The 27,291-nt window shown below is 38.8% G+C and overlaps 2 protein-coding genes across 3 annotated transcripts in view; one reads left to right on the forward strand and one right to left on the reverse strand.

The window, feature by feature from the left end:
• The window catches only part of ar (androgen receptor), a 126,900-nt gene extending 118,269 nt beyond the window's left edge, over positions 1 to 8,631 (forward strand). For both annotated transcript variants that reach the window (XM_056458089.1, XM_056458090.1), the window contains 2 exons: positions 793 to 944; positions 4,747 to 8,631. In XM_056458089.1, coding sequence (XP_056314064.1) covers positions 793 to 944; positions 4,747 to 4,905 — 311 coding nt within the window. In that variant the 3' untranslated portion in view covers positions 4,906 to 8,631. The remainder of the gene's footprint in view (positions 1 to 792; positions 945 to 4,746) is intronic.
• A 293-nt stretch (positions 8,632 to 8,924) lies between these two features.
• ophn1 (oligophrenin 1) overlaps positions 8,925 to 27,291 on the reverse strand; it is a 56,025-nt gene continuing 37,658 nt past the window's right edge. The window contains exons 22-24 of the mRNA XM_056458091.1: positions 18,353 to 18,403; positions 10,695 to 10,734; positions 8,925 to 10,604 (exon numbers count right to left, since the gene is read on the reverse strand). Of these exons, the coding sequence (XP_056314066.1) occupies positions 10,593 to 10,604; positions 10,695 to 10,734; positions 18,353 to 18,403 (103 nt within the window). The 3' untranslated portion in view covers positions 8,925 to 10,592. The remainder of the gene's footprint in view (positions 10,605 to 10,694; positions 10,735 to 18,352; positions 18,404 to 27,291) is intronic.

The following is a 27,291-nucleotide window of genomic DNA, read 5'->3' on the forward strand; positions in this document are numbered from 1 at the left end:
AGAGGCACATTTCCCATGTTTTGTGTTATTAAATTTATTCGATATGCAAAGTAAACATACCTAAACTGCAATAAGCCAAGTAGCTAATTATAAACACAAAAAGTATCTGTATCCTAAAATGGGGGCTTTGACCCACCTCAGAGGACTTCTCGAACTTCTTATATTCAGTAATTCAAATTAATTTCTGTAATTAACTCATTTTATTAGTCGTCTTATATTATTTACTCATTTTGTCTATAAAAAAGTCTCCTTTTTTATTACTTTCCAAAAAAAAAAACTCTCTACAACGACTTTTTCATTTTAAATTTAGCAATTCAATTTAAATGTAAATTATTTTGTTTGTGAAAAGCATAAAGTTGAATAGCAATAACAATGGAAGAACTGTCTTTTAAACTTTCTGTCCTACATTTTTGTAATAGTGTCAAACCTCATATAAAATGAATTAAAAATAAAACAGCTCATATAATATTTAGTTTGAACAGCTCATATAATATTTAGTTTGACCTCCTGAAGGTTAAGTACCGTCTTTGACTGACCATTTGTTAAAAAAAAAGAAATAAAAGAGACTATTTTAAAAGTTTCCATTCCTATTTCACACCCAATTTTGAGTTTTGTTCTCATTTCCCTATTATATACCCAGTTTGTAGTGTATTTTCTATTTATATTACAAACAACCCCACCGCAGGGAAATAAATAATGCAAAAAGCAATAAGCATGCACACAAAACCAGTGCATTTCATTGAAAACATGTGTGCAAGTTCAGATTAAAGTGTTTTATTTCTGTTTCTGCAGTTCCAGTGGAGGGGCTGAAGAGTCAGAAGTATTTTGATGAGCTGCGTCTGACGTACATAAACGAGCTTGATCGTTTAATCAACTATGGCAGGAAGACCAACTGTGCCATGCGCTTCCAGCAGCTGACACGACTGATGGACTCACTGCAACCAGTTAGTAACACACACACACACGCACGCACGCACGCACACACACACACACACACACACACACACACGCACACACACACACACACACACAACTGACAATTAGTTCATTACATTTATTCATAAATTATTAAACAAAAATCTTGGACATTTTCTACAAAAATGCAAGGGAACAGAACGTTTTTAACAATACTTTGAATGAATGTTTCTTGAGCACCATATCAGCATACTAGAATGATTTCTGAAGGATTGTGTGACACTGAAGATTAATGATGCTTAAAATTAATTTGTTCATTCATTCATTTTCTTTTCGGCTTAGTCCCTTTACTAATCCGGGGTCGCCACAGCGGAATGAACCGCCAACTGATCTAGCACATGCTTTACGCAGCGGATGCCCTTCCAGCTGCAAGCTTAAAATTCAGCTCTGAATCATTACAAAACAGTAGAAACTATAATAATATTTAATACTTTACGAATATTTCAGTGTATTGTTATGTTTACTGTATTCTTAGAAAATAAACTTAGCCTTGGTGAGAATAAAAGACTTATTTCAAAACACTAAAGAAGATCTACAATCCCCCTTTTTACAAGATATAACAAAAGTCTCTAGTGCACCTTAAATATGTCTTTAAATTTTCAGCCCAAAGCCCACAGGTCATTAATCATACAGTGCTCTAAATACCATTTCGATTTTTAAAGGGGTAATGTAATGAGATCTCAACTTTTACTTGAGCTTTTGATATATAAGAGGTCATCTGACTAAAAGAACGTCCTGTAAGATTTATAACTGAAAACGTCCTTATTACTGAACAAAAAGCTTTTATTGACACCAGGAGCAGAAGACGCCAGATCCTGTAATGTACCTGTCTTTAATGTCATAGGTAGGTTAAACACTGCCTCCACTGGAGAATATCAAATCCTGATTCTGTAGCACTACCCACTCTCAAACTGAAGGGGGATTCGAATATCAGTTTAAAATGCAGAACTGTTATCCAATCATAGCAGTGGGCATTTACTTTCATGCTGTCAAAGCAGAGCATCCAGAAAAACGGCATATTGTCTGAAATAGTAAATCCAGTGTAGAAAAAAGCAGATTACTTACTACTTTTTGTTTTGGGAGGAACATCTAAACAAACTTCATACGTTTACCTCAGGCTGATTAAAACCACAAATAGCCAGTCCATGACCTCATTAAGTGAAAGTTTTCATGTATACTTCTTTAAATGCAAATGAGCTGTTGCTTCCCTTCCTATTACTGGAAGAAGGTGGAGTCTTTATAGCCTGCGTCTCAGATACTCTTGTGCCAAAACATATTTTTGTTTTGATCCTGTTTTCTTGTGGTCTCGTGATGTTGCATTTTTTCATCATCATTAAAGTTTATCATGGTTTTTTTTTTCTTTAAAATTTGCTTTAAAGTCTTAAAATTCTAGTTTATACAGTAGCATGGCTCTGAATTTTAATTAAATCACTGTCATTCTTTCCAGCAAAAACATACCATTCTATGTAAATTAGGCTCATTATTGATGAACCTTATTCACAGTACTCAGCACTATTTGCATTTGGCGTATACTTTGCTTCAAAGTTACGTACATTGCATTCAAGTTATACATTTTATCGGTTTATCCAACCCCTGGGATTTAATGCCATGACCTTGCCATCACAAGCGTCATGCTTTATTTTCTGAACTGTTGGATCGCCTAATTCTAATTCACCTAATGTTGCACTTTTGCCATCTGATTAAAGCAGACAGTAAAATTCATTTTATAAATTTCAAGAGACTTTTTTTATCATGGCAGCAGCAATTCATCAAGTGATGGAGAAGGTCATTATGACCTTGGTCATTTTGGCAATGTCTGCACTGATTCATGTTCCTTCAGCATATAAAAATAACAACACTGTCAACACACACACACACACGCACACACACACGCACACCACACACACTTCTTTTATATATATATATATATATATATATATATATATATATATATATATATATATATATATATATATATATATATATATATATATATATATATATATATATATATATATATAATGTGACTAAACCTAGTAATTCTATTGGATCCTAACTTTGTCAAAACCTCATGGCTCTACCCACCTCCATTTTGAATTAAGTGCTCTTCACTGTTTGCTGTATTCATCCTTGTTTGCACTGCGAGCATAAAAAGAACTGGTTGTTTGAATAAGTACAACATTTAGTTAACTCAAGAAAGGTTCAATCTTAACAGAGAGTCTAATTCTAGCACTTGCCATCAAGTCAAAGCCACTACTGCCCTTTGCATAATTCATTATTTTACAAGCTGAGATTTTGGCCAAATATTTTCAAGGACAGAAAACACAGGGCGCTCACATAACTACAATGTCTACCTTTAAAACCCCCAAATTTTGCTGATCGTGGCAAGTGGTAAATGTCACTTTTATAAACAAGACAGCTTTTTTCATCCACATGAGGAAGCTGAACCTCATTCATTAAGATCTGACTTCATAATTCCTGGTGTTACCAATTATTCATGCCATATGCAGTTATTCAGCAGATGTCTGTAACATCTGAGACTTAGACTAATGAACCAGCTAATGTGATGCATTTACTGATGAGTGATAACAATTCAGAAAAACGGACAAAATCTCCAATATTAGGCAATCAGGCCAGTCATAACAGTGATATTCTGTGCTCCCATCAGTAGCTATGTTTCCATCCACCTATTTTTATGCGCATTTTGCATATGCTCATTAAAAAAACGGTTAATGGAAACATGATGCGCATAAGTTTAAAAAATGCGCCAGTTAATCAGGAAGTGCCGATTTTGTTCGCTTTGACTCCTTGGATGGAAATGCTGCTTTATTCGCACGCCTTTAATACGATAATCCAGTTTTGCGCATAAAGTTCATTCGCATTTTTGGATGGAAACATAGCTACTGACTGCCATGTTGTCCAACAGACATTGTAGTACAGTAACATTCAAACATTGGTGATTAAAATGAAAAATAGTCCAAATGTGCTCATATGGTTTCTCGCAATGCAGACAGCTGGTATACCCAGAAAGGCTGGGCAAAATACAATTTCATCCAGTGCTACAGTTTGTGTGTGTGTTTGTCAATTAATTAGAGAATCAAAATGTAACATTTGAATTATATTTATATGATCCAAACGTCCCATCACTATATTTGTAGATGGTGGCTTGAATGTTTTTTGTTGTTGTTTTCATTTCAAGTGACACCGTGTCCTGTCATGCTGCGACACGCTATAAAGCTACAGTATCTATGTAGAAACTGCTTCTATTCCCACAACTAAACAACCACACAAATATTATGACAATGATCACCTTAAGTGCTGATTATGTTGCTGTATGTAGTGTTAAATGTTAGCAGTGTTAGTTTGAATACCATTTTGCATGACGATTTTGACATACTGAAAGCAAAGCAGATAGTTTACCTCAGAAGATTTTAGAAATTAAATAACTTGCAAACATAGTGTGTGAAAATTATTGACACTCAGCATCTACTTTTAATGGTAAAGAGGTTTAATATGTATTAATCATGTTATAAACCTTACCATTTCATTGCGAGTTACTTGATTGGACTGAAACTGAAAGCTTGTGGGACAAAGAACTGAGGGCAGGTTATTGTGAAGGGTGAACTGAATCACAATTCACGTCTCACCAACTTTGACAACCCAGCGTTCAGTTATTTAGAGAAGTGTTTTATTTAACATTTTGTGTTTTTCTTGCTGTCATGTTGCTCATTCTGGTCTCTCATTTACCCTCTCCCTCTCTCTCACACACAGGTTGTTCAGAAGTTGCACCAGTTCACCTTTGACCTCTTTGTCCAAGCTCGGTCTCTGCCCACGAAGGTCAGCTTTCCCGAAATGATTGCAGAAATAATCTCGGTCCAGGTGCCAAAGATGCTCGCCGGCCTGTCTAAACCAATCCTGTTCCACAAATGACAGGACCACGCCCCCAAACCACCAATCTATATCAACCCCACCCAGGCCATATGAGCCAGTCAGTTTGGTCTGATCCAGCCTAAACCAGCCTGCGATGCTTTGAATCTGGACTCGAATTGAGCGACGAGACTGAACAATACAGATTTTTTGATTTTTCCATTTTTTAGCATTTCCCCCTCCCTCCCTCCCTCTCTCTCTCTCCCTCCCACCCTTTCTATCTCAGTCTCGTCTCTCCCTCCTTTTGAAAAATGGCCCTGAAAAGTAGCGGGACCATTACATCATTACAGTTGTCTATCTTCTCCTCGGAGATGATTTGAGCTCATTTTCTCAAACTGACAGCATGGTGTGAAGCAGGTTTTGTTCTTTCTTTAGACCAGCAGTTATCCTTCAAGAGTTACAACGTGTTGCCTGGTGGACAGGTTGGAAAAAAAAATATCACACTGAAGTTTCATCTGAGCCCTTAATCAAAAAAGAAAAAAAAAAGACATTAAGCAGATCCCTTTCCAAGTCTGTGACCTGCCTTGACTCTGTGCATAGCGGGATAAAAAGGTTTCATTTATTGTCCATGACTTGAGAGATCAGGACAAAGCAAAGCAGCATGCATAGAGAAATACGATCAGATGTGGCAAAAACCGAGACAGAATCTTTTCACTTGTGACTAAAATTCTACTAAATACAGTACCATAGTATTAAAAGAGTATGGAATTCAGTACAACAGACTGGCTATCGGTCCTCCTCCCTGCTTTATTAGTTTATTGATTGTAAAACAAGTGCTTCATTCATTTCTTATGAAATGTAGAGGCTCTTTATGAAAGCTTTTTAAAAGGCATCATTCATTCAGGATGTTCAGACGATTTCTGACTATTTCGTTCATTTGAAAATCGTTCACAGTTGGGTTGGAAATTCACTTTCGTCACTGAAAACAAAAGGACAGCATGATGATGATGATGATGATAACAGCGCTATAATAAAAACATCTCACAGTCATTAGGCAGTTGCCTCCTCTAGACAGCAGACTTTTGTTAAGACGTGGCCGAGTGCCCTTATTTACAACCTGGATATTGCGTTGCAGGTTTTAGGGTATAATGTTGACAGTTTGTATATAGAACACAACAACTACAGCAATGCTTGGGTCATCATACAAGATCTTCAAATATATATCCGTATCTAAATCTATTTAAACCTATGCATGCTGTCTTCATATCCATCACTACAAAACAAGAAACCAATAACTGCATGCTGAAGCCCTAGATATTCAAACAAACCAAACTGCATTTCCAGTAAGCTAAATGGATATTGTTAGGAAACGGGACTGTTTCCCATAAAGCTCTTACTAAGTTACTCTCTCTTTCACTGTCCTTAATGGAAGATCTGGCAAGGTAATGTTCTTGTGTATATATGTAAAAGTTAAGCGTGGTTCTTTTCAACCTTTCTATGTGCTAATGTATGGATGTAGTCAATAGTTTTACAGTACAGTTTCCTCTCTTTCCTTTATAGTAAGTGCCACTGAGGGATTTGTATTTCTCTGCGCTAGCAATAAGTAATCACATGCTTAACACAGTCTTTTAACAAGCTCTTTTAGAATACCAAAACAGGCTTCAGACGGTGCACACCTTTAAAAACAGACAAAAAGAAAAGAAAAAAGAGCTATGCTTGTGTGCTAACATAACGGGACAGTACTGTTATTTTATCAGAAACTCCTACCAAACATCTTAATCACCATCAATGGCGCAAAGCAACGGCAAGTGGTGCTATAAGCTCTCTTCTTTATTCACGAGGGTGTTAAATGAGACGAAAAAAGACAACAACAACAAAAAAACGTATTTTTTACTCTGCTTTTGCTTCAATTAAAGCATTCTCTATTTATCTGTCAGAAAGGAACATCTTTACTCGCTTTCCTCATACTTGGGCGCTGTGCGTGTTTTCTAGACGTCGTGTCAACTTTTTTCCTCTGCACGCTCTCCGTTTCTAAATGATTGAATAATGCCTGCAGTGTTATGTATGTAGATTACTCTTTAAAGAGCCCAAAAATCGCGGCGCTGTGTTGTCTTTGTCAGGCCTGGGGTGACCTGGGGTGTACTTTCAGCAGAGCAGGGAGTTTTCCGACGAGTTAAAACGACGAGATGTGGTTTAGCTGCTCGAGCTCTTGTCGCCGCCGAGCATGTTGACGGTTTAAATGTGCCAGGCAGAGAATAGGCTGTCAGAGAAAGCTCCTCCGCGCTGACAGCACCGAGCACCGCGCAATTACACGCAGGTGTTTACCCATTTAGACGGCCCAAAAGCACTCATTAGAATTTGCAGAACTCCAAGCCGCACTTTTACCCTGCCAAAAAAAAAAGAGCCCACGACTTCCACCGCAAACATGAATCGCTTTAGGACGGAGCCCGAAGCCAAAGTTTGATCACAAAAGTCGTTAGCTGACGAACGTTTGGAGGGGGGATGCACGTGCACGTAAACACCGATGTGCTTCATTCGTACGTGACTAACGTTACGTTACTCTGTCTCTCTCTCTCTCTCTCTTTCTCTCGCCGTCTTATAATTGTCTGTTTACAATGGAAACTTTATAACATGCGACACCTCGTTTGGCTCTGGCGCTGCGCTTTTGAACCGACCCGTGCTTGGATGGTCCATAAGCTGATTTGTGTGACTTTCTTAACACATCTCTTATGAGCTATAATGTAGAACTTTGCGTGTGTTGGTTTTCAATTAAAGTCTTAGGATTTACTGTTGCTGTGTGCGGTGTGGTCAGCCAATAGCAAAAGCATATGTGTATGTTTATATGCGCTCTTGTAAATCTGTTAGCAGCCTCTGCTTCCTGGATGAAAGAAAGCAATAAGGACTTTTTTTTGGTGTCATTTGCCAAATATTGAATTAGGCCTAAAGGTTTGCTCGGATTCGAATGTGAACGAGAGTCTTAATAACAGTCTGCATGTCACCAGGATGCTTCCTGTGGTTATAAATTGGTCTTTCAGAACACACGGAGGGGGCAAAAGTTACCGAACGACTTTCAGCGATGAGGAAGGCAATTTGGCTTTCTAATGTGCGTCTTAACTGCAAAGTATCTTGATGTGAAGTTGTAGGTTAAACTGAAACACTAGCGCGACAGACGCTAAATGTGCAAATGAAACCATACAAAACATTTGCAGGCAGAACTCTATCTACTTTATGAAACCATATTTAAAAAGTCCCATTTATGTAACGATGATTTGGATTATTTTATGTTTTAATTCTCTCTCTTCACTGGCTGACACAAGCAACTACAAGACTAATAATTAGCGAATGCTTTTTTACTGCTTTTTTCTCCGGTGTGAATAATTCCTGTCTTTTCCTGGTGTTATGGGATATTTTTGGCCTTTCCATATGCAGAAGGAGGAGCTGGAGAGTTTGGCTTTATATGACTAGAAGTGGAAATTCTGGCTTCTTAAATGATGTTTGTTACTTCAATCTTTGTAACTTTATAGTCTTTTTTTACAGCAGTTGTGTGTACGTGTGAATGGGTGTGTGTCTGTGCATGCACGCTTTTTCGCAGATTATTTAGTACTGCTATGTAGTGTTGTATTGACAGTTGTTAACTGACGATTTCTTTGGAGCAGTTTGCAAACTGATTTTTACTCATACGGAATATCGCTTATCAGACGTGCTCTGATTCCTGTTGTGTAGAGCCTGTGTAAATCCAGTTTGTTTGTGTTTTACCGCTTTCAATTCAATAAAAAAAATCTGAAAGTCGTTCTTGGACAGATTTTTTTTCCAAGTGTCCTGCGTTGGTCCTCCAGTAACAACTGGGCACGAGGAGCGTTTCTGTGGTGGGAGCTTGTCTAACCTCTTTAGGCCGTGACTTTTTTTGCACTTTGGATTCTGACTGATGCACAGCTGTTTTAATTTAACTGGATTCCAGAGGTCTATTCTCCTCCTGCTCGTGTATTGATTATTATCGTGAGGCCGTTTCATTTATACCCCGGGTCAGCTCTGTGTGTTTATACCTTGCTTTCATATGAAAAAAAACAACAACTCGGCTCATCTTTTTCTTTTGTATAAAGATGCATTTTCTTGCAGCAGTACATTCAAACAAACAAACATGGTTTAGTGACTGTTACCAAGAGTTAATGCTTAAGAAACAATCAAATATTTACAAAACCGACATAAAATCACAGCTGGAGCTTTGAGATGACAATAATACGACAAAGGAAAATGTATACAGGGCTCCTATAAACCCTTATAAAGTGACCTGAAACTGGAACGTACCAAATAACACATCAACATAAATGGTTTCCATTTCCACAAGTGAGAACTAGACTTAAAATCGTTAGCGTTCACATTATAGATTCACACCGACCAACAGAAACTCGATACCGAAAGTCATCTCTACACTCTCAGGGGTGGTACCTTTTTAAAAGCTACATTTTTGTTCCTAACAGGTCCTTAAAGGTACATTTTAATACATAAAAAGTACAGATGTGTACCTCACAGTATCTTAAAAGTACAAAAGTAAAGCTTAAAGGTACAAAAGTGTACCATAAAGGTACTAATGTCCACCTGTATGGTACAAAACTGTACCTTTTGAAAAGGTACCAACCCACTGACAAATTTTGTACCTTTATTTCTGAAAGTGTGCATCAGTAAAGCTACGGTCACACCGGGCTTTGTGTGTGCGAAATTCTGTCGTGCGGCGCTGCGAAAAGGGGCGGGATTAAACAAGATGATTAGACATTTAAAAAAGCGAGCGATTGCTCCATGCTTTAAATTTCTGTCCAGAGAGGTCCTGTTTTGATCCTCGATTGGTCTCATGCAGTCAAGTGATGCGATTTCGCAGGTTAGAGTTCACCAAGCTTGAACTTTGCACCGCAGCAACCTGCGAAATTTAACGTATGACCCCGCGTTTCCGGTCTGACGCATTCGCGTGCGTATGAATGGAAGTCTATGGGAGGAAAAGTCAAGTGTGACCGCACCTTAAGACTGACGGATCATTAAAAGGCGAGAGAAGGGCTTCCTGAAGCACAGTCAAGCAGTCGAGAAGTTCCTCAACCAACAACAAACGTGTCCCGGCAGATAAAAGAAGAAACGCTCTGCAATTACAGTAACTGCTCTTCTTGTCAAAAACATTTAAAAGCAGCACCCAGGTCATTCATCTCCTTCCAGTTACTAATTACGGAGATGATAACAGATAATTAATAGAAGCGTGTTCAGCTTCTGCCTAATTAAATACTGATTAGTGTCGATATGGAATATTATATAATCCATCTGGAGTGTAGCACATTCTATGGCTGGTAAAGTCTGTAGTGCGAGACTGTAAACCGTGCGTCTTATCGCTCTCGTATGTAGGTCAGAGAAATGGGTAGATACTGAGAGACACGATGACCGAGAGAACAGGAGGAAGTTTCTCCCTATTGTGCGCAGGAAGGTCAAAATGTTTAAGCGAGAAAAAAAACATTTCAATGCTTTCCTTTTGTTCTTCGATCCAAGCGAGAATCAACCACTTAGTAAGCAAGTGCAGAAATTGGCGGCGAAGCACAAGAAAAAAGAAAGTACTTTCGTAAAAAAACTGTAGTGAAGGGCCGTGCCTTGTGCTCTGTCAGTCATATTAATAATTTATCTCTCAAATCCACATCCGGACTCTGGCCTGAGCCGTACGAGGACACGCAGTCATGTGCAAAGCGCTTCACAACACTTCCACATCCATCCACAAGTTCTCATTTAGTGTTCTGTGAAGAAACAAACGTAAGTGACAGAAATGAGCATTAGCGCTATAGGTTACTGTGATAATCTAAATAAAACAACAGAACATGCCGTACCTCGTCTCTTGATGCTGCAGGTGAGGCGTTCGGAGAGGAGCTGCAGAGGGTACAAAACGCCAAGTGGTTATCAATTGAAATCTTTTCAGTGTCTTTGAAAATTTTCTCATTACTTACTCACACTCATGTCGTTCCAAAGCCGTTAGCTGTTTTTATGGAAAACTGACAAAAATTTCAATAATTTCCACAAAGGGACAAGGCTGTCAAGCTCCGAAAATGGCCTAAAAGAAGCTGCATCAAAGTCTTGCGTAAAACTCTGTTCACGAGTCAATGGGGTGCAGTTTAATAGTACAAAGTTTTGGTCCGGAGACTGAAAAATTGCTGGAAAATCTGTATTGATTTGAAATGAATCGAATAAAATTTAAATGAAAAAACTTTGGAAGTTAGAAATATTGCCTTGCCAGCTAAGCCAAATCTAAATAAATAACAATATACTCTTACTGAACTAACTAAAGCTAAATACGATTTAATCAAATAATACAGACAAAATCACACAGACAAATATTAATATATTGAAGACAAAAATGAATGAAAATGTATAATATAATTTTAACGTTTAAACATGACGTTAGAAAAACTTTGGCAAGTACATTAATTCACTTGCCTTCGGCTTTGTCCCCTCATTAATCTGGGGTCGCCACAGCATAATGAACCACCAACTTATCCAGCATATGTTTTACACAGTGGAAACCCTTCCAGCTGTAACCCAGTACTGTGGAACACCTATACATACTCATTCACACACATACACTATGGACATTTATCTATAGCTCATGTCTTTGGACTTGTGGGGGAAAGCGGAGGACACATGCGGAGAACATGCAAACTCCACACAGAAATGCCAACTGATTCAGCCGAGGCTCAAATCAACGACCTTCTTGTTGTGAGGCGACAATGCTAACCACTAAGCCACCATCCCGCCCGGCAAGTACATTTTCCTGTTTATTAAGTTAAATCATAACTTTTAGCCTGCATGATATGACAATATTTTTCCTCCTGTAAGATGTTTAAACGCACATTGAAATAGTCTTACTGATTAATATTAATACAGGAGCTTGACAAGGTTTATCTAGCCAGATGAAATAGTCCTTAAAATTCTCCCTTTGTATTCCAGCGAACATAAGAGCGCACTGGTTTGGAATGACATTAGGCTGAGTAAATGATGACAGAATTTTCATTTTTGGCTGAATTATTCCTCTGATATGTGACTTGCGCTGTCAGTGGTACATTAGACTGTATTTGCATGAAATATGGGCACCTGCGTGGCCAGCGCTGTCAAATGAACGGGGTGTGGTGCTTTATTGCAGGAGTTCATTTCTGTTAACTTTGATGTTTTGCATCGGTCGAACCTTTTATCTGCCTCTCCTCTGAGAGTTTCCTGAGGGATCTGTTCTAGCATTGTGAAAGGCCTTGAACTCGAACTACACAAGTGTGTGCGCAGGCTTGGAGAGCAGCCACCGGCACTGAAGAGGATTCTCCGAAACTCCAGCAGCCAGCCAAACAGGCAAAAGTGATCATCGTTTTATACTACTGATTTTAGATTAAACACACACACACATACACAAACGCTGATATCAGAGCAGAAGCTCGCTACCGACAGCAGAACTATTTGAACTTTCCTGTTGTGTCTAGGAAAATCTTCAAGCAGGACACAGTCGCCTTATTTGAACCCTTGTGCTTAAAGGGAAAGTTCACTTCAAAATCCTAATTCTGTCAACATTTGCTCTACTTGTATGACTTTGTTTTCTGTGCAACGCAGGCGGAGAAATGTGAAGAATGTAGCTCTTGTTTGTGCCGTAAAAATGACTGGAGCAGTGGAGCTTTTCAGCCTTCAAAATGTGTCAAAAGCACCATGAAAATGCCATTAAGATGCTCCAATTTATGACCAGGGCCTGTCGAACTCCAGAAATAAAAAGGCCTCTTAAAAATGCTCCATATGAGCTCATGAGCCACCTAACAAATCAATTGTATGTGTAACGGTTCATGTGTTTGTAATATTTTTCCTACTGCATGAGTGAAACAAACTGAAGGTTCTGGTTTTATTCTTCTTCATTTGATTAAATCCTATATATGATCCTGGAGCAGAAGACCCAGTCATATGTGTAACCAGTGAGTTAAATTGAGTTGATGCCTTGTTAAATCTTTTAAACTGAAGGGTTTATTTTAGCTAGCTATTTTTAACTTACCAGGAAAAAAATCTATTATTAAAAAGACAGATTTGTGCTTAGTTGTGTTGTGGATCAAATATAGGCTCAATTAAAATTGTGCTTAACAAAAGGAGCTGACAAAGATGTATTTAGAGTTGGATTTTAAAGCTTTAACTTATGTGAGAACTGGCAGGAGGTATTGTCAACCAAATTTGAGAAGATCTCCTCTAAAGCACTAATGTCTAAACATTTACCAATCAAATATTGAGTTTTGATACATTTATGGTAGGACTTAAAATATACAGTATACATTTATGAAACATGATCTTTGCTTATATTTGAGAGATTTTATCAAATAAAATAAGAATTTTAGCACATACAATTTATTTTGTGGCTAAAAATATACTTGTGCAACTTAATACTGCTTTTGTGGTACAGGGTCACATATTATATAGCACACGTCCTCTCCAATACTCACAAGAAGCTTTGGGTTGTGTTACTTTCAGCAAGAAACGCTCTCATTTATTTCTCCAACTTTTTCTTTTCAAATTCTGTCCATTTATCAGGATATTATAGTACAACGAGAAATGCTCTCCAATGGCAAGTTATAGAATAAAATAAACCTGAACGAACATATAGCCTATATAGTCATTATTTTTTCACTGAACCTGTTGATGTCAATTATTCTATTATTGAAATGGAGTGTATATGTGTGTGTGTGTGTATATATGTGTATATAAATATATATATATATATATATATATATATATATATATATATATATATATATATATATATATATATGTATATATATATATATATGTATATATATATATATATATGTATGTATATATATATATATATATATATGTATATATATATATATATATGTATGTATATATATATATATATATATATATATATATATATATATATATATATATATATATATATATATATATATGTGTCTGTGTGTGTGTACACACACACAAGCCAGCCACTTTATTAGGTACACCTTACTAGTACCGGGTTGGACCCCCATTTGCCTTCAGAACTACCCTAATCCTTTGTGGCATATATTCAACAAGGTACTGGAAATATTCCTCAGAGATTTTGGTCCATTTTGACATGAGAGCATCACACAGTTGCTGCAGATTTGTCGGCTACACATCCATGATGTCAATCTCCCGTTCCACCCCATCTCAAAGGTGCTCTATTGGATTGAGATCTGGTGACTATGGAGGCCATTTGAGTACAGTGAACTCATTGTCATGTTCAAGAAACCAGTCTGAGATGATTCGCGCTTTATGACATGACACGCTATTCTGCATGAAGTAGCCATCAGAAGATGGTACACTGTGGTCATAAAGGGATGGACATGGTCAACAACAATACTCAGGTAGGCTGTGGTGTTGACACAATGCTTAATTAGTACTAATGGGCTCAAAGTTGCCAAGAAAATATCCCCCACATCATTACACCACCACCACCAGCCTGAACCGCTGATACAAGGCAGGATAGATCCATGCTTTCATGTTGTTGACGCCAAATTCTGACCCTACCATCCGAATGTTGCAGAAGAAATCGAGACTCATCAGACCAAAACTTTTTTCCAAATTTTCTATTGTCCAATTTTGGTGAGCCTGTGTGAATTATCTCCTGTTCTTAGCTGACAGAAGTGGCACCCGGTGTGGTCTTCTGCTGCTGTAGCCCATCTACCTCAAAGTTGGATGTGTTGTGTGTTCAGAGATGCTCTTCTGCATACCTCAGTTGTAACGATTGGTTATTTGAGTTACTGTTGTCTTTCTATCAGCTTGAACAAGTCTGCCCATTCTCCTCTGGCATTTGCACCCACAGAACTGCCGCTCATTGGATATTTTCTCTTATTTTTTGGACCATCTCTGTAAACCCTAGAGATGGTTATGCGTGAAAATCCCAGTAGATCAGCAGTTTCTGAAATACTCAGACCAGCCCAGCAGCCACCAACAAACATGCCATGTTTAAAGTCCCTTAAATCTCCTTTTCCCCATCCTGATGCTCAGTTTAAACAGCAGCAGACCGTCTTTACATGCCTAAATGCATAATGAGCAGTTAGACAGGTGTACCTAATTAAGTGGCCGGTGAGTGTATAAATATTACACACACACACACACAATTGCAAATCAAAAATTCATTTAAAGAGTCACATTTTGTTCTCTGACTTCAAAACTCGCATATGTACTGAACCTCTGTCATGTTTGTGTGCGTGTAACATTACACCTTTTTTATGTCCTGATAATCTCAAGTGAGCTGTTAACTGGATCGCTCAAGTCATTAAACTTGACGCATGATTGAGTTGGTTTGGATCAGTGTGATTTGTGAATCCTTTATTTACTAAATGATTCAGTTATATTTGTGCATTTGGCAGATGTTTTTGCTTCGAGGCAAACATTTTATAAAGTTCCTGCATTTCCTGGAAATCAAACTCATGAGTTTGGTGTTGCTAACATCAAGCTTTCTTCAGTTTGAACTGCAGAACTGACTGATTCCATTTCCAAACACTGATTACTTGAACTAGAACTAAAACACACTGTTCTTCACACAAAACTACTGAAACACACAGTAGCACATGACTCATATCAACCAAATTTTACGCTGCTTTAAGCTTCTTTTTGTAAAGCTTCAGTTCACTCTAAAATTAATATCACAGACTTTTGCTTGACTTCAGAACACAAATGAAGCTAATTACTTTTAATCAAATCTGAGATCAGTTTCAGAGATCAAAAAATAAATCCATATGAATTGAGCATATTAATAGAAGATATGATCACTTTATTTGATGAAAAAGATTCATTTTCATTTTTAATCTCAAATAAATTTGGATCAGTGAATTGCGTAAACAGAAACGTAATGGCATAGTTCACCCAAAACTAAAAATCCTGTCATCATTCACTCATCATCCACTTGAGCCAGACCTGTTTGACTTACTTTCTTCTGTTGAGCACAAAGATAAATATATTGTACATAAGAATTTTTGGAGGAAACAGCCTTTGATTTTTTGTTGTTCCTACTATAAATGTCAATGGCTGCTTTTTTCCAGCATCCTCCAGAATATCTTGCGTTGTGTTCAACAGAAGAAAGAAACATATAAACGTGTCGAAGTGCTTGAGTGTGAGTAAAAGGTGTGTTCACTTTAACCATACTTGCTTCACATCAAAAAAAACATCTCATTGGTTCTAGCAGAAACTCAAACGTACCATGCAACCTAAGAATGAGCCTCACTGGATTCATATGCACCAAGCAAGCATACTTGAATATCTGTGACCAAATTTAAAGCTGCAAACATTGTTCACAGATCAAAGCTTGTATGTGATTAAGACCAAATTAAATGTAATATATATATAAATAACAGTTGTGTCTCTGGAAGATTTGGATGAAGCCAGTTGATTTATAGGGATTGATTTTTCAATCTCTTTGCAAACATTTTGAAGCATCAGAGCTTTGAACAGACTTTCAATTGAGGGACAGAAATCAGTCATATTATATGTAAGGGATAATGTACGTCCTGCCAGTTGCTCTTGAAAAATTAAGCCCAACAGGTTAAGCTGTTGAACTATACATTCTGCTGCTTATTTCATGGCTACTTCCCACAAATTTAAACAAAATGGCTCGTTTCCCTTGAGCAGTTCGGTTTTGTACAGTATGGTACACATTTTCTGTATGTCTGTTTCCACTGCCAAAGGTACCAAACTAAAGAACCGTGCCAGTTTTTTGTCACCCTTTTCAAAGGGTACCTAGCACAACAGTACAGTACTGAAAAGGGTGGAGCTAGACTCGCTGCTGAAATCTGATTGGTTTACAGAGAATCAGCAAAAATGAAACACAGCTGAGACATGACACCACAATAACACAATAGAGTGCACAGCAATGAACCATGCTCGGACAAAGCTTGTCGTCTTCTAATGACAACCAGCTACATGACAAGAAGCAATGAATGTGCTGTATGTCCTCCATTGTTGTTAAGAAGTTCATTTAAAAATGTGTGGATGTGTTCTCTTTATTTGTGATTGTATACTGTATGCTTATTGTGTGTCTATATCTGAAATAATGATCTTGAGTTCACAAAATGTGAATGACCCATATGGCTTTCTTCTTCAAGCAACAACGACGTCGATTGTCTTCTACACCTACCAAGTAAGAGTACTGTTAGCAATAGAAACACAAGCGTAATCAAAGTGACCTGTACTGAATCGTCCTGTGCTGTGTTGAACTGAACCAGATTGCTCAGTGGAAACGACACATAATAAACACAAAACATTCATCTGAGCTGTAATAGATGACTAACTTTTTAATTAACCATAAAGTTTGCAGAGAGAAAGAACAGCTAGATGATGGCTACAATAGCCTACCTATTATTATTATTATTTTAGTAGTTGTATAAGTAGTAAACAGATGCCAGATAAGCATTTAAATATGTCCATCAATATGCGCTCTGACGGTCAAGATGATTCATAGTACCTGGATGAGTCTGTGTTATTAGTTTCAGCCGTTTTTCATTTATTCATTTTCTTTTCAGCTTAGTCCCTTTATTCATCAGGGGTTGCCACATGCAGCATATGTTTTACATAGCAGATGACATTCCAGCTGCAACCCAGTACTGGGAAACACCCATACACTCTTGCAATCACACACACACACACTACAGCCAATTTAGCATATTAATTTTACCTGTACCATATGTCTTTGTGGGGGAAACTGGAGGAAACCCACGCCAACACAGGGAGAACATGCAAACTCCACACAGAAATGCCAACTGACCCAGCTGGGGCTCGAACCAGTGACCTTCTTGCTGTGAGGCGATCGTGCTACTCACTGCACAACCGTGAGGCCCTTCAGAGGTTGTTATATGGGAATATTGTGATTGGAATATTATAGCTCTCTGGAATACTTGATTCTGATTGGCCAGATATTAAGATGAGCTTAAAGTAAGATGAATTTGGAAGAACACGAGGACGAGTAAATGATGAGAGAATTTTCACTCAGGGGTGATTTATCCCTTTTAACTGAAAGGAAAAACAGCATTTAAAGAAAGACATTCTACAGGAGAAAGTAAGATATGGCTTGAAAGAGCATGAGTAATGAATAAATGATGACGGAGTCCTTTATTTTCGGACTGTTCCTTCAAGCCAGCGAGTTCAAATGAGTCTACCGTGCCTGTATATTTGAATGTGAGCATGTGTGTGCGTTTTACGAGCGTGCACGCGTTACCCTTTTCCTTGGTGCAGATGGAATTACCTGCTCGAAAGCACCCGTCTATTTGAAAAGCTGAAACTGAAGCGCTGTGCAGGACTAAACAATCGATCGGATGTATGTCTAGTCCCAGTTTAATTTTATTTATTTTACTTTATTTAAAAGCACCACATCAAAAGTGCATTGAGTTTTACTGGCTCCGCTGTGAGTGAAGTCAGGCAGCTGCTGGAAACAATGAGAGACCTCGCAAACACACACACACACACACATACACACACATACCTCCCCATCTGCCTGGAAGCGTTCTCAAAAAATTTGGTTTTGGATGCAACACTGTGGGGGAAAACAGAGAAAAAGATACAAAATAAGACTAGATTAAACAGACCTGTTTGTCACATGTTGCTCATGTTGTTGTATACATGCTGTGGTGAATGTACTAAACATGCTTGATCAGATTACAGTGATAAGAAAATGCTGCAGTCTCCAATCCCATATGAGGACATTTTCAAGGTCTGAGTCACACTGAGGCAATAAATCGGAGGTAAATGTACTCAAATCAGCATTGAATTTCAGTATACTGGTGTTTGACAAACAAGCATATCTAACAGACAGAACACATTGTGCAGGTTTTACATTTCAGAATTAATTACCTTTGCTTTTGTTTTATTTTTTATCCAATCACAATTTGCCTCAGAAAGTTTAGCAGGATTCAACACTAAGGATGTTTTCTATTTGGGCCAGAAGTTCAGATTTTTACTTGCCCTGCCGAAATTTTTACTGGCCCCACCAAAAAAAAAAAAAGAAGTTAATAGCCATTTCTTATTTTAAATAACATGTCAAAAGCCAACCTTTTCTTTAAATACAACTGACAATTTAAATATAACAACTGTGATGTAACTAAATTTAATAAATAATAATAAATAAATAAATATATATTTTTTTCTTTTTTTTTTTTTAATCTGAAAATGTGCACTTTAATTTGAATTGTAACACCCACAGACATTGTCACCAAATATAAATCAGAGAAGTAAGACTTTCTCATACAGAGCCTCATTTCAGTTGTCAAGTTTTGTAAAAATCGATCTATTGAATTGATCAATCTATTAAAAAGTTGGCTTGAATTCTGCATTATAGGCTTAAATTATAGAGAGCAATAACAGATGAAGCGAGACTGCAGTCTGATCATGAAGCAGATTAATGTGGATCTTTCTTTGGAGGTGTCACAAATGAACAAAACAACAGACCTAATACAAAATATTATAAGATTAAAATATGAAAAAAATATCAGATGGTAATTTCGGGTAATTTTCCTAACGGATAAACAGCCCTTGGTAATAGTTTAGCATGCTTTCACTTCCGTGTTCGACATGAAACGCACGTTTACCTGTAGGAATGACATCCCGCCCTACTTATAATTCTCTCTTCATTTAGCCGCATATATGGCTATTATAGCCATAATACTCTGTGATATACAGTAGCCTGTTCATTCGTTTGTTGGATCATTTTGCATTCTCACTACAAACGATCCGCTCCAGAGTTTGTTTCAATCAAGCTGATACCACATCATACAGGCGATCTCAGATCGATTGTTTTGGCGTGGATCCGAGTGCGATTGCGGGATTCACATACGCCAAACGAACCACGCTAGCTGGGTAAGCGAGACAGGTAACAAAAACAAAAGTCTAGGTGTGAAAACACCCCAAGACTGTAAGTCACAGACAAATTAAAGTTTAGTGACAAGGCAGCATATAATGAACCTGTCTATTGTCCCGAGCATCTCACACGCTGGCCCTAGGCCATCGGGTAGTGCTTATTGTTGAGTCCTGATTTAGTAAAAAAAAAACTTTCATTGACTATGTTCTAATGTACAATTTATATACAAAAATATTTAGTTGATGTATTTATTGAACTAATAAACAATGCATCTGGATATTTGAGCTCCTGGTATAATAGCATGAAAAAGCTAAAGTACTGACTACACTTTTAAAGTAAATATTTGCTCACATTTAAAGTGGTAGTACACCCAAACATGAATTTTGTCGTCATATGTCATCATTCACCTGTCACAAACCTGTTAAGTTTAATTTTCCTGTTGAACACAGAATAAGATATTCTGAAAAACCCATGTCCTCAATAGTATTTGGTTTTTTCTACTCAATAGTCAATGGTTACCAGTTTCTTTTGTGTTCAAAAAAATAACTCACTAAGGTTTGGAGGGGTCAGTAAATAGTGAGTCATTTTACATTTTTAGGTGAACTACCTAATATACATATATAACTAACTTTACATATATAACTAATATACATTTTCTGTGTTTTAGGAAATTGCATTGTGCCAGGGGCATTGCCTTTTTAAATGAGAAAATAATGCAGATAAAAATAACTCACCAACACAAAAGACGACTAAATCTAATATTAAAAAGTGTAGAAACCATTTGTTTTTTCATGCTGTGATTGAATATGATAGGTTCAAAGTATGATTCTGCAATTCATTTTCAAGTGCATTGGGCACACGTTTGAATGAACAAAATGATGACATTAAAGGCAAGCAGCTCAAGCACTTAGATATCACTACTGTTGTCATGTCAAAGAAAAATGAAAGGCCTGCAGACACGATCTGTCAGTAATCAGCTTGATGAAATTAAAGGTACATCTGTTTCTGTGACTTGGGTTTGCCAAGCTTTGATGACTGTTGATCCGGTAATAATTGAAGACTATTAACGTCCAACTGAACGTCAATCAAATCAACGATGAACTATATCGGTTCAATTGTTACTGCCTTAAGTTATTTAAAACAAATGTTTAAAATTAAATGAAAAAAATAAAGAAATATTATACTTAATTTGAATAAATAGCACATTAAAAGAGATGGTGGAGAAAAATGGAGATTCTCTCACTGCTGAGTTTCTTCAGTTGAACACAAAAGAATGTTGGAAACTGGCAGCTATTGAATTCCAACTTTCTTTCCTGTTATCAATGGTTACCGGTTTCCAACATTCTTCAGAATATCTTCTTTTGTGTTAAAGCAAAACAGAAACTCATAAAGGTTTAGAACCATATGATAGTGAGTCAATTTCAATTTCTGTGTGAACTATCCCTTTAATTACATTATTGATGAAAATCAGAAATTAAATACGTTTTTCCTGTTTATTTTTGTAGGCCAAGTCATCTTTACTTAAGCAGGAAATTGTGACAGTAGTAAGTGTAACTGGCACATGAACTTACATTTGATTTATTAAATCCTCATTTCAGAACACTTGTGCACATCACAGCATTAAACCTACTATTTTGTTAAGCAATAACACTGTATTTACAGTCAAACATTCTGACGAGCCATTCAAAGTCATCTGTGCATTCACTTTATTATCTGTGCAGTTGATAGTGATAAAATGACATTAGTTCCATTACGGCGGCCTTCAGCTCAACTTACAACTCGCTGATTTGATTTATTTAAATCCATCTGTCTTTCTTCTTCGAAAAGTATTGCGCATTATTAACACCTTACATTTTTCTAATTGCATTTACCATCAACTGTATTAAAATAACCTAATTTAGCCAGTAATTTATGTAACGATTCTGTGCTAATACTTGTGAGGATCTCAATTATTAAACTAATCATCATTACCGCACCCTAATGCTCTCAAACTTTTCGCTACTTTTAGATGAAGAAATTGTTGTCATTTCTATCTAAATTCTTCTCGTCATTAAGTTGGTTATTAAAGATTTTTCAATATTTAGTAAAAAAAATATATAATTCCGAGCAAGGAAACCATGTGCAGATACCTCATTTTTTAGAAGAGAGAAAAAAAACCCATGAGACTATACGGAAAAACAAGAAGAAGAAGAAGCGGAGCTCATCCAGCGCGGTATCCTCAAGTGTCTGTGTGTGTGTGTGTTTTCAGGAGAAATCTGATTGAAACATTTCTGAGATAAGAAGACACATGATTGACCCGCATGTTTTCTCCAGCCAGAGCCGCTCTAAGATTACTGCTGCCTGCTTCTGCGCACACAACGCTAATTACAAGGATTTGACAAGCAGAAACCTATACCTGAGTGGAGATTAGCAGTGGAATACAGTGGTATATAATATATTTACAGGGGCTTGCGAAAGGATTCAAGCACTCGAATAACTCTCTCAGTTCACTCAATCCCTGCAAATCCCCCTCTGAAATTGAGCTCTCTAGGATATTTGCATTTCTGAGTGCTGAAACTTGATGTTATTTGATTGCGACTGTCAGGAAATACATTTAATATGCCTTTTTCTACGCTTAAAATAACCAAAACTTGTTGTTTGAATAAGAATTTAGTTTACATTCACACAGTTGGAAAACCATCACGCTAATAAGGACCGCTGAACTGACCTCTACCTGTGAATCATTAAAATAACTCAAGCCTTGTTTTCTGGAGGAAAAACCCCACAGTTTAGAGATCATTATGCTAGCTGTGAATGTTAAGGGCCTTGCTGTGAAAATGGCAAGTTAAGAGCATTCTTAACTCTCAGTTAAAGAGAAACAAATGTGTGTGCATGTCCCAGTAGGTTCTGACTGGTTGAAGGAACAATCAAGCCACCCAGACGTCGGCCAGAAAAGGTCATTCCTCAAAAACTGTGCGAACCAGGAAATTTCCAGGAGAGCCAACACACAGTAAACACACCGCAGCCAAACGTCTCAGCAGTCCTGCAGAATGCTGGCCTGAAAAGCGGAGGAGCCCGTTTCTTTGAAAAGAGCTGTGTGAAAAGCTGTCAGGAGCTTGCCAAAAATGCAGAATGCTGATTAAGCTGCAATGTGGGAAATAAAATCCCAGTGATCCTTAAACAAATTCTAGGTGGCAATAAAGCTGCCCACGGCACCAAAAACAGCACTCATGTGTTGAAGTACGGCAGAGATGCTTCTGTTCATCACATCAAACTAGGCCTGCATTAAAATGACATTAGAATGAAGAGTGTGGAAAAGCACAAGTATTTACAACTGTAAAAACAAAGAATAAAAGTAATTAAATATATATTATAAAAATCATTTAGTGAGTAACTGTTGAAGTTCATACAGTTTTATTAACAGTTTGAATTAGTTTTTTCAGGGTTCATACACATTTTTACTACTAAAATTCAATGACTTTTCAAATATTTTCAAGTAAATTTTCATAACCTAATGTTTCATGTAATGTCTAAGTATATGTGGTAAATAATAAGAAAAACAATGAACGTTCAAAGTTATTACAGCATATCATAAAACATGCAACAATCAATTTAGCTTAAATGAATCTTTATATCTATGTAAAATTTATTTAGATAATGCTCACACCGCACTAATAACGTAAGAGCATGTGTTTGGCCATGGACAGAAAAGAAGTAAAGACAACTAACCCATATTTAAGTAAACAGATATTTGATAAACTAATTTCCATGACTTTTCAAAAATTTTGTTAGTTTTTCAGATTTCCTTAATTTTTTCCAGGCCTGGAAAATGCCATGCCAAAATTCCATGACATTTCCAGGTTTTTCATGAACGTATAAACCCTGTTTTTTTTTTGTTATATTGATCTGGTTGTTTTACATTTTGTATTTTAGAATTAAACTGGCATCAGTTTTATTTATTAACACATTATTTAACCACATAAGTTAAGATGAACAAATAACAATTCTACGAAATACAAAAGCCAACATTTATGAACAATTTAACGACTGCTTGAAAATTCCCAGGTTCCCTTTCAACTACAAACTGTGTCGTCACGACACATTTTGGGGAACTGCCAGATGACCAATCACTCTAAACAGTATGAAAAAGGGCCAATGAATGCTTATGAATTGGCAAGCACAGCTCCTTGCAGGTGCGGCTTATTATATTTAGTCCACATGTGGAGGAGAGCAAGCCTGATTTTTTGGAGTGGGGGTCCGCGAGCCAGGAGGTGACGGATAAGCCCCCATTGTAATGCTCAGATTTTCCCGACTGGAAGCTTATATGAGAAGTAAATAAGATAAATTTGAGATTTGCAACCCCCCACAAGAAGTTGATGCCCCCATCCCAGGGTGCCACGAAGTCTGGTAAATGGACCATGAAGTGACCCTGAGACAGCCTGCCCAGAGAAGAGTAGGACTACTAACCTTTCCCTGGTGGAGGGCTGGGCATCCCACCTGCAAATGAATGCAGCATGCGGCCGATGGTACTCAAGAAAGAGAGGTTTCTCCTCTCTCCAGGTGTAAAGCCTGAGCACTGCCAGCATGGTAGGCGTTGCCTTCCAGCTCGCAACCTCTGTGAACTTTGCCACATGCTCTGAGGCATCAGAGGACGGAATCCTTTCTCTCACACCTCCAGCCTCTTCATGGGATCCTGAGAGGAAGGTAAGAGCTAATTTTCTCACTTTCAGCTTTTCCTTGGGACCCACCACTCTGTCAGCCTGATTAGTGCTGCCCAGCCCATCGTAGTGGCTCATTCAAATTGTAAGACTTGACTATGTGATTCAGTTCACTAAACAGCCTCCCAAGTTTATAGGTGAGCATTTTACAACAGTCAACGCCGCAGCCACACTTGAGGCCATTGCTGTCCTTCTGGTAAAAGATGCAATCAAGAAGGTTCTTCCAGCCGAGATGGAGAGTGGGTTTTACAGCCCAAACTTCATCATACCCGAAAGAGCAGTAGGTTATAACCAATCCTAGATCTGAATGTTTTGAACCGTTATCTGTCGTTCATAATGCTTACACAGAAACATGTCCTCTGATGCTTCAGTCCTCAGGGTTGGTTGCAGCTATAGACCTGAAGGTTAGTCACTCCCTTGTCTCAGTTCACCCTCGCCACAGAGCATTTTTTCTGTGTGTTTGGGGTCCGAGCATGTCATTACAAGGTCCTCCTCTTCGGGCTGTGCCTGTCCTAGCACCTCAGCCACTGTCACGCCGCCCAGATTGTTCGTATGAGACCACTTCAGCACTAGCTTCATGATTTGGACCCCAGATGGGCATGGTCCATGGGTATGGGCTGGAAAGCTCTTTGCAATGAGCATGCAACTGCAGGTTCGTGGACCAGACCACTGTAGCACCACTGGAGCGATCGTTGATGCACCCATGATGGGGCAGCTTGGGTGGGAGTGCTTGGCCTGGAAAGGGCATGTCCAAAGGAAGAACTGAGAATAAGAGATTAGCTCTTATCTTCCTCCCAGGATCCCGTGAAGAGAATGGAGCTCATCCTCTGATGCCCTTGGAGCCTGTGGCGCAGGCTCTCAAGAGACCTGCACCATAGTGCTCGACTGTTCTTTCACCACCGGGGACTCCTTGGTAAAGTCCCTGACAGTGTCACCGAATAGGCCTGCCTGGGATATGGGTGCACCAAGAAAGCAGGCATTGTTGGTGTGGTGCATATCTACCCGGGTAAGCCAAGGGTGGCTGTCCTGGACCACTGTGTGGCCATCCTCTTTTGCAGGGCATGGGCGGCCGCCTGTGAGGCAGGGCAGAAGCAGCATCGCCCATGGCGGTGTGGGCTCAGGCCATGACAGATACAGATAACCCACACGCCTTCGATGGAGGTCTCAGCTTACCTCTCCAGGTGGCAGCACCCAATGCAATGAAAAAAATGCAATGAAAAAAAAATCCAGAAATGTTGGGACAGGATCTTGAAAAAGATGTGTTGCCTGATTGTGTTGCTCTCTTAGGGAAAATCTGCTCTTTAGTATTAGAATGCTCTTTCAGAATTACCCAGAAAAATGCCCAGAGATGGGAGAATCACCAGCTAGACCACCGATGTCAGTGTCGTCACCCACACTGGATAAACAAAGCTTGATCTCTCTGGATTCAGCTCAGCAGATGTTATCTTTTTTGAGGCTTTCTGAAGTGAAAAGTCTGTTTAGCTTTCTGCAATGGGTGGCTTTAAACTCAGGTGATTGTAACTGCCATCAGCTGCGAGAGCTGTGTGCTGCCAAATCATAAGCATTCACTGGTCCATTTTCTTATTTTTCAGAATATTGATTGGTTATCAATCACTGCGTGCTAATGCCCAAGAGGAAGCAACACTTCTAGTAAAGAGTGCTCTCACATTCGGGGGACACGGCTTGCCCTGGCATTGGTAAGCGAGGACGATGGCATCAACTATCTATTAGGCCAACCTCTGTTTTGGTTCGGCACTTTCCTTCTGCTGACCACCATAACAGATAGAGCTGTTCACAAGATCTTAAGTTTTGCGTTCGTTCCACGTAAAGGCGCAAAGTGTGAATGGGACAAACCAGTGAATGGGCTGGGTCTGCCTCCACCGTAAGCAGCGCTTGCAGGTTCACCACCTGATCTCTAAAAGGGTGTAGGAACCTTGGGCACGTAGCCAGGCCGGGGTCTCAGGATGACGTGAGAGTAAGCAGGCCTGACTTGAAGGCACAAAATGCCTCCAAATCCCAGATCCAGATGCCATCGCGATTAGCAGAGCTGTCTTTACTGACAGAATTTTTAGGGATACCGAATCGAGGGGATCGAATGGATCTCTCTGCCAACCCGCCAGGACTACAGAGAGATCCCAAGAGGGCATGAGAGGGGGGAGGTATGGATTTAATCGCCACGCGCCTCTGAGGAATCGGATGATTAGATTATGCGTGAATTGGATGATTAGAGGTGTTGCCATCCACCGTGTCATAATGAGCGGAGATGGCAGCCACTTAAATCTTTAGTGTGGAGGGTGACAGCCTACGCTCCAGCTTATCCTGAAGACAGGATAACACAAGGCTAATCTGGCAAGTTCGGGGCTCTTCTCAGCGAGAAGCGCACCACTCAGCAATAGACTACACTTCAGGGTGTAGGCATGCCTCGTAGAGGGTGCTCTAGCCTAAGTGATGATGTTAACCACAGACGTCGGTAAGTCACCTAAGTCTTCAGTGCTCCATCTATGGACCACACATGGAGGTTCCAGAGATCTCAGCACGGGTGCCAGAGGATGTCCCGTCCCTGGAAGAGGAGGTTCTCTCTCAGGGGAATGCACCAGGGAGGGGCCGACGCTAGGAGTGTGAGTTCGGAAACCCAAGTCCGGTTGGGCCAAAGAGGCACAGCAAACAAGACCTGCTCCTCATCCTGCACAGCTTTAGTGCAAATAGGCTCACTGGAAGAAATGCATATTTGTGCTTAACCGGTGGCCCTATGTGAGCCAGCGCATCCATGCCGGGGGCGGGCCTCAGTCAGAGAGAAAAACAACTGGGCATTTTCGGAAGAAGCAAACAGGTCAACCTAGGCTTCCCCGAAGCGATTCCATATCAGCTGGA

The sequence above is a fragment of the Danio aesculapii genome, chromosome 5, assembly GCF_903798145.1.
Source record: "Danio aesculapii chromosome 5, fDanAes4.1, whole genome shotgun sequence".
NCBI classification, from domain to species: domain Eukaryota; kingdom Metazoa; phylum Chordata; class Actinopteri; order Cypriniformes; family Danionidae; genus Danio; species Danio aesculapii.